The following is a 14,389-nucleotide window of genomic DNA, read 5'->3' as shown; positions in this document are numbered from 1 at the left end:
AGACTTTTACACAGTAGCATTGCTTTCTAGTATAAATAATTTGAAGAAACTTAAAAAATAATCTGCATGTTTAAAATGTGTAAATTTCTTTAAAGCAAGAACTTCAAAATCTGTATTTATGAGTAATTGATAAGATTATAATTCCTCATAATTAAATAAACATATTCTATTCAACCATAAGCTGTAAAAATTATCATATGCCCTCTAGTTATCATCAGAAAGCAAGTTTTGCTGACAGTAAAATCATTATGGATAAATAAAAACAGTATAATCAAGACATATGTATATATATTCACATAAAATAATTCAAGACTGAATAATTCAAGACTGAAAGGCACTTATTATTTCATTATTCTGATAAAAATTAAATCAATAATAAAATATATTTCAGACTGTGATAAATTTGAAATACTATTTAATCTAATTCAGCAAATATTTATCAAGAATTTATACACACACACACAGACACACACACTTCGCATACACATTAGCACAACAGGGATAAACTATACTAAGAGACAGACCCCTCCTCAAGAATTTTATAAAACTAGCTAGGGAGACAGACACTTATATACCTCAATAAGCATTTTTATAAGACTTCTGCAATGATAATGTAACTTTATAAATTAAATCGTTGTAGAAGAGACAATAACATTCTTTTGCATTTGTAAGATACAGACTAAGATTCTAACTATAGTTAATATATTTTATATTATCAGTGTTCTACTCTACAGATAGAATGTTAGATTAAAAAATATCCTACTAATTTGGATTGCAAACCCAAAAGACTAATTGCTAAATACCAAAAAGAAACATTAAAACCTAAACAAGAAATAAATGGCAAAAGAAAAAAGTAGGAAGATGCAAAGAGAAATAATCTACATAGGAATTTGTTAAAGGCCAAAAGAAAGCCAACACAATCATAATTTGCATTGTAGATCTGTAATTTAAGTACCACATTTCTCACCTCTCATTTTATTTTATTTTTTAAAGATTTTATTTATTTATTTGACAGACAGAGATCACAAGTAGGCAGAGGCAGACAGAGAGAGAGAGGGGTAAGCAGGCTCTCTGCGGAGCAGAGAGACCAATGTGGGGCTCGATCCCAGGACTCTGGGATCATGACCTGAGCCGAAGGCAGAGGCTTTAACCCACTGAGCCATCCAGGTGCCCCCATCACCTCTCATTTTAATACCTGAAAGTAACATACAACACTTACCTTACAACTATAAGCATGGCTATCAGGATTGAACAAATCGGATCTGCTATCATTAGACCAAAATTTTGCATCATGATGGCAGAGGCAATTACACCAATACTCCCAAGTGTATCTGCCAGAATGTGTAAAAATACACCTGGGAACAAAGCATAATCAGAATCAAAATAGTATCTTCTGATCAATGAAAAATACAAATATTTCTTAAAACTGTATTCTTGACTTTATATATTAAAAAACTAAATACCAATCTGAAAATCAGAGAGAATTTAGATTCACTGCTCAATAATGAAGTAATAATACTTCCGAAAATTGAAATAATCTTTCCTTTTTTATATCAGCAGGGGTTAAAATATCTGATTCATAAATTATACTTGTTTTTAATGTTCCTTAATATCTGATATAACATACATGAGGGATAACAGAAACAAGTTTATTTTAAGCACATTCAGCTCTGGTTAAAAAATTCCACAAGTTAATTAAAAATTTATTAGAAGAAAATTGTATTAGGCTGAAAGAATTGTTCAAGAAAGTGTTTATGATTACAAATACATGTATACACAGAGCCCTCTGCTGGTAATTAAAATTATTACTACTTGAGACTAAATTTCCTATGGACTGTAACTGTAAATCCTGATATACTTATTAATTATCCTGAAGGTTTTGTTACCTAAAATTATACATTAATCTCAAACCTGATAAGAAAGAAAGTAGAGATATGAATATTTAAAAGCAAATATAAAATATTTTAGAGATTTTAATAAAATAATAAAATAATTAAATTAACACTTGCTAAATATTTAATATTTAAATATCAAATATTTAAATATTAGTAGGATACTGATATTCTGTCTTGAAACCTATATAATATTGTGATATTGTGATTATAATAAGAAATACATATTTGGTCTTCATTCTGGTTTCTGGAAAACCCTTGGAACTTCCTAAGTGACAGAGACAAAAGTGTCTCTCATTAATGTTAATATACTTTTGGACCCCACCTAAGGATGGGAGCTGGCTGCCAGGAGAATCAGTCATATGATTAGAGGGTTGGAACTTTCAGTCCCAGGCCCCTCTGACCTCCGGTTATCAGAGAACTGCTTGCTGGTATGAGAATACATTCTTCACTCTCCCATTGGAATTGGGCACAGAATTAGTTCGTGGTCAGAAGTTGGGATCAGAACCAGAACCCAGTAAATATTAACACTTAATAATCATATGGAAAACCATTAAAAAAATCAAGAAGTTTAAAATACATTATTTCTTAAACAGACTTAACTAAGACAATAAATTATTCAACATTTATATCTTTAATAGGTAAAATTTACTGTATAGTAAAACATTGTCTTTGAAACAAACTTAAATCATATTATTAAAAATGGAACATTTTAAAATAGCATTTATTCTATCTGAAAAGAAATAATATGTAAAAAGCATGTGTCTACTTTAGAAGTATTTATTCTACTTCTTTATTATTCACTGGACAATTAAAGGCAAACCATTTATTTTTTAGGTATAAAACAGATTTGCTAAAACTTGAAAACACTTTCTAATAATTTAAAAACAGACTATTACTGAATCAAATCTTAATGTGCTCTAGGAAATTATCTTCGCTTCGACTACTGTGTAATTTTATATCAAGTATTATACCAAATATAATTCATCCCACCGTACTTAATATATTTCTTCAATCGTATGGAGTATTGACCTTTATAACTATTTTTCAAAAAGCTAAATGGCTCTATTTCCTATAACAAAAATATGCTGAAGCATACTTAGAGACAAAAAACTCTTCTTCTAGGGTATTTCAAATAGCAAAGAATTAAACAGACTAATAAGTTTAAGTTTAAAAAGTTTAAAAAATAAAAGTTTAAAAAATAAAACTGAAGAAAAAAACCCATCAAAGAAGACTGAAGGTATCTATGCTTCAAAACTCTTAAGTGACATGTGATTTCAAGTCTTTATATTCTTTAATCAGTGTTTTAGTAGGATCAGACATGAAAACAGCTCTAAATACTGAAAGGGAAGAGAAAAGAATCATTTGTTCTTGATTTTTCTTTGACTGAAAAGTCCCCAACCTGAAAATTGGCTTTATTAGCAAGTGTTATTAATTACCTAAACCCTACTTACTTTCTAGTAGTAGAAGTACTACTTCTTGAAAAACTGTTTCACGAAGAAAAATCACTAAAGAAAAAAGTTTAAACCAGTATGTTTAACTGATTTAAAAGTTGAGAGCTGGACTTGGTAGCATATGGATATTTTCACTGCCCAAGAACACTCAAGCCAGAGGTCATATATATATTTTCTTAATTTTTTGTACTTCGTATCTGGTAATTTTAATATGTGAGTCATTGGGGTTCTAAATCTTTGCTTTGTTGTTGTTGATCCTTTCCCCTAGCCAGAGGTCGTATTGAAGATGCTACAAATAACTGAAAAACTCATTTACCTCAGTTTTCATGTATGAGTATCCACGTGGAAACTCTGAATGCCAGACACTTTTCCCTATCCTTGAGATATCTATTGGGCTGCTGCAGCCACCATTAACTGACGGATACTCAGAAAACATAAAGTAATTTTCATAACAGCTTATATAAAAGATAATTAGGAAGGCAAATCTAACCTCCCTCCTCTCAACTTGTGATGATTTCCAAAACTAAAAATAAACTCATATTATCAAGGCTAATTTATAGCATTGGATATAGATGCATTCCATATGCATGATTACAAGCTATTTCAGCAAATGCTGTTCTAAACCAATTCTATATATTTTGCAAATGGAAAACTAGTGACTGGAAGACACATTTAAGCCTCCTGAAATAAACTCCTCAGTATGGAGGAGCACATTCATAGTGGGGGAAAAAAAGAAAAGCTAGAGCTATATCAAGAAATAGTGGAGAAAAATAGGCACACTAGGGATTGGATCACAAGCTATTGAGAGAGTCAGAGTGAAGTCAAAAGTTAAAAGCAGGAAGGTGGGGAGCTGGGAATTAGGAAACTTTGATGATGAAGTCTAAACAGAAATTCAGAGCCAAAGATGGGCTCCTACCGCAAAAAGAAAAACTGTCATAATTCACAGACAAAACTGATTTTCTCTGCTTTATAAAATTTTGTAATGTACTGTTTTACATGGCATGTAAGCTCCTGCTTAGCATCGTCATTTGATGCCAATGGATATGACAAAGGTTTCACTTTGCATTTTATATATAAGTTAATATTAATATAACAGAGTTAATTTTTTAGAGCAAGTTTACATTCATAGCAAAACTGAACAGAAGGTAGAGAGATTTCCCATATACCCCTGTCCTGGGCATAACATTCCAAATTGTCAAAATCTCCTAGCAGAGTAGTACATTTGTTACAAGGGATAAAACGACACTGGCGTCATTATCACCCCAAATCCAACTACATTAGTGTTCACTCTTGGTCTTCAATTCTGAAGGTCTGAATGCATTTCATTTTTTCCTCTAAATCTTTCCACAGTGTAAATACATACTAAATACTGAACTTGGAAAAAATATTTAGTAATTCTATGAAGGCAAATATATTATACTATAATATTACTGTAGTCATGGGCATGACTATTATTTATAGTTAAGCAGTATAGTTTCTAACCTCTGTAATCTTATTAAATCTATGAAAATAGCCAAGTGATAGTTTGCTAGTGATTTCAAGTCTTTATATTCTTGAAATATGCTCGCTAATATGCCTAATGTTCGCTAATATGCCTAATAGTATATATTTAAAAAGTCACAAGGAAAGATAATACTATAGACACAAATACTTTTACGTATTTTTCTTACAGGAAAATTTCAGATAGCTCAATACAATGAAACCTGTTTCATAAAACTGAGAAATACACAAATTGCTTGTCATACCTTGTAAAATCTGTCTGCTGGGTCCTGCTGTTTCTTTTAAGGAGGGACCATCTGTAGAGAGTTAAGTTATTTTAAAATATATCTTCAATTACCAATTCCATTTTTCCAATTCATTCAAATATATCATGAAGAATGCATGACTATATACACAACAGACTTACAAAATTATTTTTTAAATTTAATATAATAATTTAATGGAGATAGACATGGGCAACTTCAAAATGCATCAATGGTACATATATTTAGGAAATTAATATATTAAGCAATCTGGTAAAAAATGGTAAATTAAGAACATAGTGAAAAGTCTCCTGCTATTCATAACATATCTTATACTACAGTTTGCTACATTAATTTTACAACTGGAAAACTGAAACAAAACAAAACTATTGCTGAAAGTTACAAGAAGTCCAAGAAATGAAGCCAGGTCAGCACCCAGGGTAACGGGACTGTGGCAAACAAGTTTTCCAACAGCTTCTAGATGGATGTGGCAAGCTTTTCAAAGAAAGGAGATAAAATACTTTCCATTTTACCTTTATGATGAAAAAATTTAAGAATACTGTAATTTCTATACTGACTCTGAAGATACTATGAGCTTTAACATCAAAGCAGAAAACATAGGTAAATGATGTAAAAGATCAGCAATACTGAGATCACCAGGAGGTCTGACAAACTTTCTGAACATATCTAACAGAAAGCCTGCCTGGGGTCATGGTTCTTGGCCCACAGTACCAAAGAGCTGACAAGCCTTCCCACAGCTTTGATAAGAGATGGTAACAATGCTAGAAGACGTTGCCCAGGGATATGGCACTGCATATGGTGGGGAGAAAGACGTAGTCACCTTAAAAAATCGTGCTGATTGTCAAAAGGGTTAACTGTCCTAAAAATCCAGCTCCTGATCAAGGCAAGAGATTTGTCTAAAGGTAGTAGATCCAGATAAAGACAGTAATTTTTGACATAATTATGTGGAAAGGTATATTCTGCTATACTAATATAATGGTTGTATAAAACAACATAACTCCCACCTACCTATGTAAAATCTGAAAAGTCCTTCTGGACAAAAAAATCTGTTATCTGTGGTAGAGACTAGCTACTTGTTTATCACCCATTTCTTCTTCTTCTTTGGTAAACAAACTACATTTCTCATGCTCTCTTAAGTTATATATCTAACAGTGTTAAGCAAAGAAATATGACAGGTAGGGTGCCTGGGTGTCTCAGCTGGTTACATGTCTGCCTTTGGCTCAGGTCATGATCCCAGATCCTGGGATCTGGTTTGCAGGGAGCCTGCTTCTTCCTCTCTCTCTGCCTGGCACTCTCCCTCTGTCCAATAAATAAATAAAATTTAAAAAAAAAAGAAATACGACAGGTAAACCACTTCTAGGCTCATAAAAATGCCCCACATGATATTCTATGCACCCTATCTCCAGGGAGATACAGGGAATCCAGTGAAGGATTCCAAGGGTCAAGAATCTCAGGGATGAAAGGAACCTAGATCCCTGAATTGAATGAGAAACACTCACCATCCTTTACACTGTTAACCCAAGAGCAATATATATACTTTTACTGCTTGGGTCACTGAGATAGGAGCAGTTAAACCAAGCAAACAAAAAACTGGCTAGTTTAACTGACAGTGTAGCATTTCAATAAATATAAAGCTCACAGTATTTCCCACTGAGACTATGATGTCTCCCAAAATGGAATCATGGCCCTATTACTTGTGTATCCTCAGACTGGCTAATAAACAGTGGAGGCAGAAATAACAGTAAAGAGAAGATTCTGGAGTCAGATTTCCTTTTTTTTTTTTTTTTTTTTTTAAAGATTTATTTATTTATTTATTTTGCAGAGTGGGAGAATCTCCAGCAGACACCCCACTGAGCAAGGAACCCTATTCAGGGCTCAATCCTATGACCCCGAGATCATGACCAGAGTCAAAATTAAGAGTGGGACACTCACCCAACATAAAAAACTAGGAGGCAGACGCTTAACGGACTGAGGCACCCAGGAACCACTGGAGTCTGATTTCCTTGTGTTTGAAGCCTAGCATTTCCTTTTACTAGTCACTATGATCTCCATGCGCCCTGAGGTCATGTAAATTCTTCTTTGCCACTTACCCTTCTCCCCCTTGGCTAAAAAAAAGCTACCTTTCACCTATTTAAATTCATACTGCAGTGCATTACTCAAGGTATAAAAAAAAATTCTAGGGCAACAAACAAGGAGTCAATTGCAAATATTGGTGGTAATGCTACAAAAGTAATGACTCTATTGACCAACCAGCAAAATCCCTTTGTAAGCAATACAGTTTCCAATTGTTTTTAATAGAATGCTAATGAAACTATCAATCTATAGATCATCAAAAATAATTTTTGATAACAGATCACTATGTAATTTTTGGAATGTAATTCTGAAGGTGTTCAAAGAATTGACTGGAACTGCTATAAACACAATTTCTTCTATTTAAGGTTTCTTATTACTTACATTATAAAGCCAGAAAATAGGAACAGAATTATTGCCAAAACATTTTTATATTAAGTGTCACTTATCCATACACTAATTGAGGAAAAAAAGAGCTCAAATTATCTCACTAAGATATGTATTTTAAGTAAAATGTTGCCTCTTATGATTATACATGTATCAACATTTTTCAAATAGAATTACTTTAATTTTTAGTAATAACTACAATAACTCCATCCAAAAGAAGTGTTTAGGGACGCCTGGGTGGCTCAGTTGGTTAAGCGGCTGCCTTCAGCTCAGGTCATGATCCCAGCGTCCTGGGATCGAGTCCCACATCAGGCTCCTTGCTTGGCAGGGAGCCTGCTTCTCTCTCTGCCTCTGCCTGCCATTCTGTCTGCCTGTGCTCGCTCTCTTTCCCTCTCTCTCTGACAAATAAATAAAATCTTTAAAAAAAAAAAAAAAAGAAGTGTTTAAATGCTAAATCTTATGTTTCTAGGAAATAAAAAATTTAATTTATATATGCATTTTATTGCCAAGAAGTAGAACACATGATCAATCAATAACTTAACCTAATATAATCCATTATTATAAAATGCTGGAATGAAAATAAAAATTCAAAGATAAACAGGATGTTGTTAAATTTATAACTATTTATAAGTTTTTGAATGGGTGAGAGTAGTTCTCAAATCACTAAGTTATTTGGAGTCCACTGAATATATTCCAGAGTAATAGAGAAGTTCCATTCTAGGGGCACCTGGGTAGCTCAGTTGCTTAAGCATTTGACTCTTGGTTTTTTACAGTATGTTTCTTACAGTTTCTCAAAAAGTTAAAAATGGAACTACCATATAATCCAGTAATCACACTACTGGGTATCTACCCAAAAAGTACAAAAGCACTAATATGAAGGGATATATGTACCATTATTTATTGCATCATTATTTATGGTAGCCAAATTATAGAAGCAACCCAAGTGTCCAGCCATAGATGGATAAAGAAGATGTGGAAGGGAAGTATCAGGCAATATTTACCAAAAATTACAATGAAAATGTGCAAAACTGAAAATCCCTGTTGTATTTTTATAAGCCTATATGTAGTACAAAAGGCCTTATTGTACTTCAAAAAATTATAATTTTCATTTGCTAAAATGTAATTGTTTTTCATTCACTGACACTCATTTAAAATAGTGGCACACAGTATAATGTAGTCACTGAAAAAAAGCTATATCCATGGAATTATACTGAGTTAATTTCATTATATACTAAACATGAATTAGCCCTGGGAACCATTTAGTCTGATTCATTAGAAAGGCAGTTGATTACAAAACCTTTTCAAGAGACTCTTTCAACTAAAAGAGTAATCTATACAAAATTTCTGTGTATTTGGAAGGCTGTCCATTTGAAAATATTTTGGCTGTACTCACCATGAGAATGAAAGTGCCCATGCCCATGAGCATGATCATGACTATGTGCAGCACTGTGTTTCAATTCGTGACTATGGCAATGATCCCCATGGCCATGTGCCTGATCCAGAACACCATTAAAAAGGGAATGACTGTGTCCATGGCCTAAAAAGTAGAACAAAAAGTATGTAAAAACATATTATGAAAATGGTTATAATAATGCTGACATTAGTGAAAATAATTAGCTTTAAAAAGAGATTCAATTAAATATTTACTTGTAAAAAGTGTTACAGATTCATTAAAACTGAGTTCCTACCATGGAATATGGGAAGGAAATGAAATATGGAGGGAAGTGGTAGACTTTACTAGAGATGAAAATAAGTGAGAAGTACACAGAAATATTTAGAGATTAGATAATGTTACTCATTCGTTAAGAAAATACTTATTTGGAAGATACTATGTTATAGACACTGTTCCTATAAGGCACTGGGGATAAAGCAGTGAAGACCACAGATAAAAATCTTAGCTAAAACTTTGTGAAGTACTATTATATATACAATCAAAGATGAAACAAAATGTATGCATATGGTCACTTTGAGGCAGAGGCAGGGAAGCCACTGTATTTGATAAAAGATCAGCAGAATTACATTATAGCAGGTAGAATCTTTAGAAAAAACAAAAACAAAATAATGCTGAATCCTCTGTCCATAGCAGACCTAAAAAGTATTAAACCACCAAAGAAACATCTTATACAAGATATTCCAAAGCACAGAAAAAGATCAGATGTTACCCAACTCAAAAACATCACTAATATTCACAAAAATCCTAAATACCAGTAAACCAAATCCAGTATTGCATTATATGAAAAATCATGAATAAGGGGGAGATCAACTCCAAAATGGTAGAGAGTTGATACTGGCAAATTAGCTCTCTCTCTAAAACAATACAAATATAAGGGACACATCTAAAAATTAACCAGTTCAGAACTCTGGTAATTAACCAAAACCAGATAACAAACTAAAAAGCACCCATCCAAGAAGAAACTATCAAACTTCGTAAGACTAGATGGTTTTTGCTGTTTTTACTTGGGGCTATTCCTGTTTCACCTCCTGTACCACCTCAGCTGACAGTAGCTAAAAGCCAGCAGCACTGCAGACAATGGAAACAGCTTCTTTGAAAGCTGTTAAAAGCAGCATCTCCAGAGCACAGTTAAATATTTTGTTCAAACTTGCAGATCCTTAGGAAAATCTCTATTCTCAGTGTGGCGAATATTAGAGTCAGCTCTAAAAATTCAGTGGCCATACACTGCAGGAAAGCAATAAATCCAAGACAGTCATGCAACAAGAAAAACAGCAATATTAGCAACAACAAACTCTGAAGGGAGAGGGTAATGACACCAGAGTCATTATGATATAAAATGTCCAGTTTTCAACAACAACAAAAATTATAAGACACACAAAGAAAAATGAAAGTATGCCACATACACAGAAAAAGAAAAGCAACCAACAGAAAATGTTCCCAAAGGAGACCCCGATTTTAGACAAAGACTTTATTTAAATCAGCCATTATAAATACGTTCAAAGAAATAAAGAAACCCATGTCTAAAGAATGAAAGTATAACAACAATAACTCACCAAATAGAGCATATCAATAAAGAGAAATTATAAAAAAAGAATCAAACAAAAAATTCTGGAGTTAAATATAATAACTGAAATGAAATATTTATTAGAAGTGCTCAACAACATATCTGAGCTACAGTTAGGCAAACCTAAAGATGGATCAATAGAGACTGTCCACTTTGAGGACCAGAAAAGAAGAAAATTAAGAAAAATAAGCATAGCCTTAGAGACATGTGGAAAATCAAGTATACCAAATTAAGCATTAAGGAGTCCCCAAAAACCAAAGGAAGTAAGAGACAGAAAAAAGTATCTGAAGAAACAATGGCTAGAAACTCCCCAACTTTGATAAAAAAAAAAATACTAATCTACACATTCAAGGAACTTAGGAAAATTCAAGAAGAATAAACTCAAACAGAGCCATATCTAGAAACATCATAGTCAAATTGATGAATGTCAAAGAGACACTGAAAACTGTACACCAAGATAAAAATAATTTACCATATATAACAGAACTTGACTAAGATTAACTGGTGACTTCTCCATAAAAACGATGGAGGTCAAAAGCCAGTGGGATGACAAAATCAAAATGTTAGAAAAAGACTCAACCAAGAATTCTAAATTCAACTCTCTCCATTAAAAATAAAGGAGAAATAAGATATTACCACATAAACAAAAACACTACCTGCAAATGAAATGAAAGAACACTAAAGAGTAACCAAAATCTACACAGAGAAATAAAGAGCACTGGTAAAGGTAATTATGACAGAGGATAAATGTATTTTTAAATTTGTGACTTGTTTCTTCTCCTGCATATTTTGAGAGACAACTGCATTAAGTAATAATTATAAAACTGTACTGATGGGCATCATAAAAACACACAATTTGTGTGACAATAATAGTACAAAGAAGGGAGGTGAACAGGGAAGTATATTGGAGCAAAGGTTTTGCATATTACTAAATTACTATTAATCTGAACTAAACTGATTTAAATTAAGATGGTACTTGTAATCCCCAGGACAACAATTAGGAAAATATTCGAAAATACATAGTAAAAGAAACAAGAGAATTAAAAGGTATACTAGAAAGTATCTACTTAAAAACAGGAATCAGGGAATAGAGTAACAAAAAGAACAGAAGATAAAGAAGACAAATATTATAATGGCAGATGTAAATCCTACCTTAATAGTAATTACATGAGATGTAAATTGTTTAAATTTCCCAATCAAAAGACAGAGACTGTCAGAATGGATTAAAAAAATATGATCCAGTTACATTTTGTCTATAGGAGACATACTTTAGAGTCAAAGACATAATAAACAGGTTGGAAGTAAAAAGACAGAAAGAGAAATACACCATGCAAGCAGTTAAAAAAAAAAAAAAAGAGCTGGAATGGTTATCATAATATCACCCAAAATAAACTGTAAGCCAAAAATTACTTTAAGGAAAAAAAAACATATATAATAACATGTTCAATCTATCTGGAAGATATGATGATTATAAACATATTGCATTGAACAACACAGCTCCAAAATGCATGAACCAAAACCTAAAATAACTGACTGAAAAAATACACAATTCAACAGTAACAGCTGGAGACTTCAATACCTACTTTTAATAATAAACAGATAACTAGGCAGAAGAGCAACAAAAAACTAGAAGATTGAACAACTATGGACAAATTAGACCTAACAGACACCTACAGAACACAGCAGAATACTTACTCTTCTCCAGCATATATTTGTCCATACAGACCAAATGCTAGATCATAAAATAAGACTCAGTAAACTGAAAAGAACCTGAAATCCTAAAAAGTGTATCATCTGATCACAATGGAATTAAATTAGATATCAATGACAGAAGAAAAATGAAAGACAAACTCTTAAATAAGAAATTACAAGGGAAATTGAAAAATACTTTGAGATGAACAAAAATGAAATGAAAAAACATGACATACCAAACTTACAAATTATATTTCAACAGTGCTTAGAAAAATATTTCCCTACGACCGAAAGGGCATTCTTAAAAAAAAAAAAAAAAATTGATAAACCTTTAACTAAATTAGCCAATAAAAAAATGGCAGAAGGTACAAATTACTAAAACTGGGACAAGAGGACTTCACAACTGACCTTATGGAAATAAAATGAATTTTTAAAAAAGACATACTAAAGTAAACAAATAAGATAATTTAGATGGAATGGACAAACATTCCTAGAAATCAAATCTGAATAGAATTTTAACGAGCAAAAAAAAAAAAAAAAAAGACCAGTATTATCCTGATACCAATACCAACCAAAGACATCAAAAGAAAACTACAGGCCCAAATTCCTTAAGAATATAGACACGAAAGTTTTTAACAAAATACTAGCAAACCAAATGAAGCAATATATAAAAAAGATAAACCATGGCCAAATGGAATTTATCCTAAGAGTGAAAAGGTGATTTAATACCCCAAAACCAAGCAATGTAATACATCGTCTTAATAGAATAAAGGATAAAAACAAATTGATCATCTCAAAAAATGGAGAAATTTGTGAAAAAACCCAATACCCTTTCATGATTAAAAAAAAAAAAAAAAAAAACTAGTAGACTAGGAATAGAAATGAACTCCCTCAATCTGATAAAGGGCAATTCTGAAAAATACAGGGCTAACATAGCTAACCATATTTAATGAAGAAGAAGAAAGCTTTATCCTAAAGTCAGTAAAATAAGGATATCCTTTCTCAACACTTTCTATTTACTGAAATGTATGGTACTAAATGTATGTACTAAAGTAGGGTGCCTGGGTAGCTTAGTTGGTTAAGTGTAGGACATTTGGTTTTGGCTCAGGTCATGATCTCAGGGTCAGGGGATGGAGCCGGGTCTGCTGGAGATTCTCTTTCTCCCTCTCCCTCTGCTCCTCCCCACACTCACATGAGTGCATTCTCTCTATCAAATAAATAAAAAAAACCTTTAATATTGTACTGAAACATCTCATCAGGGCAATTAAGCAAGGAAAAAAATTCAGATGCAAAAGGAAGAAGTAAAATTATCTCTATTTGCAGATGACATGATACCAAAAAATTCTACAGAATCCACTAAAAATGTATTAGAATATTGAACAACTTCAGCAATGTGGCAAGATGCAAGATCAATATCCAAAAATGAACTGTAACCCTATACATTAGTAAAGAATAATCAAAAAATGAAATTAAGAAAGCAATCACATTTACAATTAGCAACAACCAAAAAAGCCTAATTGTAAAGTTAAGAAGTGTGAAACATGTACACTAATAATAATAAAACATGTTGAAAGAAAATAAAGAAGCTATAGCAAATGGGAAGGCATCCCATGTCTATGGATCAGAAGACTTAAAATTGTGGGGCGCCTGGGTGGCTCCAGTGGGTTAAGCCTCTGCCTTCAGCTCAGGTCATAGTCTCAGGGTCCTGGGATCAAGCCCTACATCGGGCTCTCTGCTCAGCAGGGAGCCTGCTTCCCCCTCTCTCTTTGCCTGCCTCTCTGCCTACTTGTGACCTCTCCCTCTCTGTCAAATAAATAAATAACTTAAAAAAAAAAAAAACTTAAAATCGCTAACATGACAGTACTTACCAAATTGATCTACAGATTCAATACAATTTCTATCAAAATCCCAACTGCTCTTTTTTGCAGAAATTGGTAAGCTGATCTTAAAAAAATTTTTTTAAAGATTTACTTTAGAGAGAGTACACATGCACACATGGGAGTGAGCAGAGGGAGTGAGCACAGGAAGAGGAAGAGAGAAATTTAAGCAGACTCTGTGCCGAGCAGAGCGCGGGGCTTGATCTCATGACCCCAACTGAGGTCATCACCTGAGCC

The 14,389-nt window shown here is 32.7% G+C and overlaps 1 protein-coding gene across 3 annotated transcripts in view; it reads right to left on the bottom strand.

Moving 5' to 3' along the window:
- The window catches only part of SLC30A7 (solute carrier family 30 member 7), an 86,682-nt gene that overhangs the window by 49,014 nt on the left and 23,279 nt on the right, over positions 1 to 14,389 (bottom strand). For all 3 annotated transcript variants that reach the window (XM_032867230.1, XM_032867228.1, XM_032867229.1), the window contains exons 6-8: positions 8,960 to 9,103; positions 5,092 to 5,142; positions 1,220 to 1,355 (exon numbers count right to left, since the gene is read on the bottom strand). In XM_032867230.1, the coding sequence (XP_032723121.1) occupies positions 1,220 to 1,355; positions 5,092 to 5,142; positions 8,960 to 9,103 (331 nt within the window). The remainder of the gene's footprint in view (positions 1 to 1,219; positions 1,356 to 5,091; positions 5,143 to 8,959; positions 9,104 to 14,389) is intronic.

Source organism: Lontra canadensis, unplaced genomic scaffold (genome assembly GCF_010015895.1).
Source record: "Lontra canadensis isolate GAN:19392208 unplaced genomic scaffold, GSC_riverotter_1.0 scaffold33, whole genome shotgun sequence".
Taxonomy (NCBI): Eukaryota; Metazoa; Chordata; class Mammalia; order Carnivora; family Mustelidae; genus Lontra; species Lontra canadensis.
Note: the sequence above shows the minus strand (reverse complement) of the source record. Positions and strands in the feature narration are given on the sequence as shown.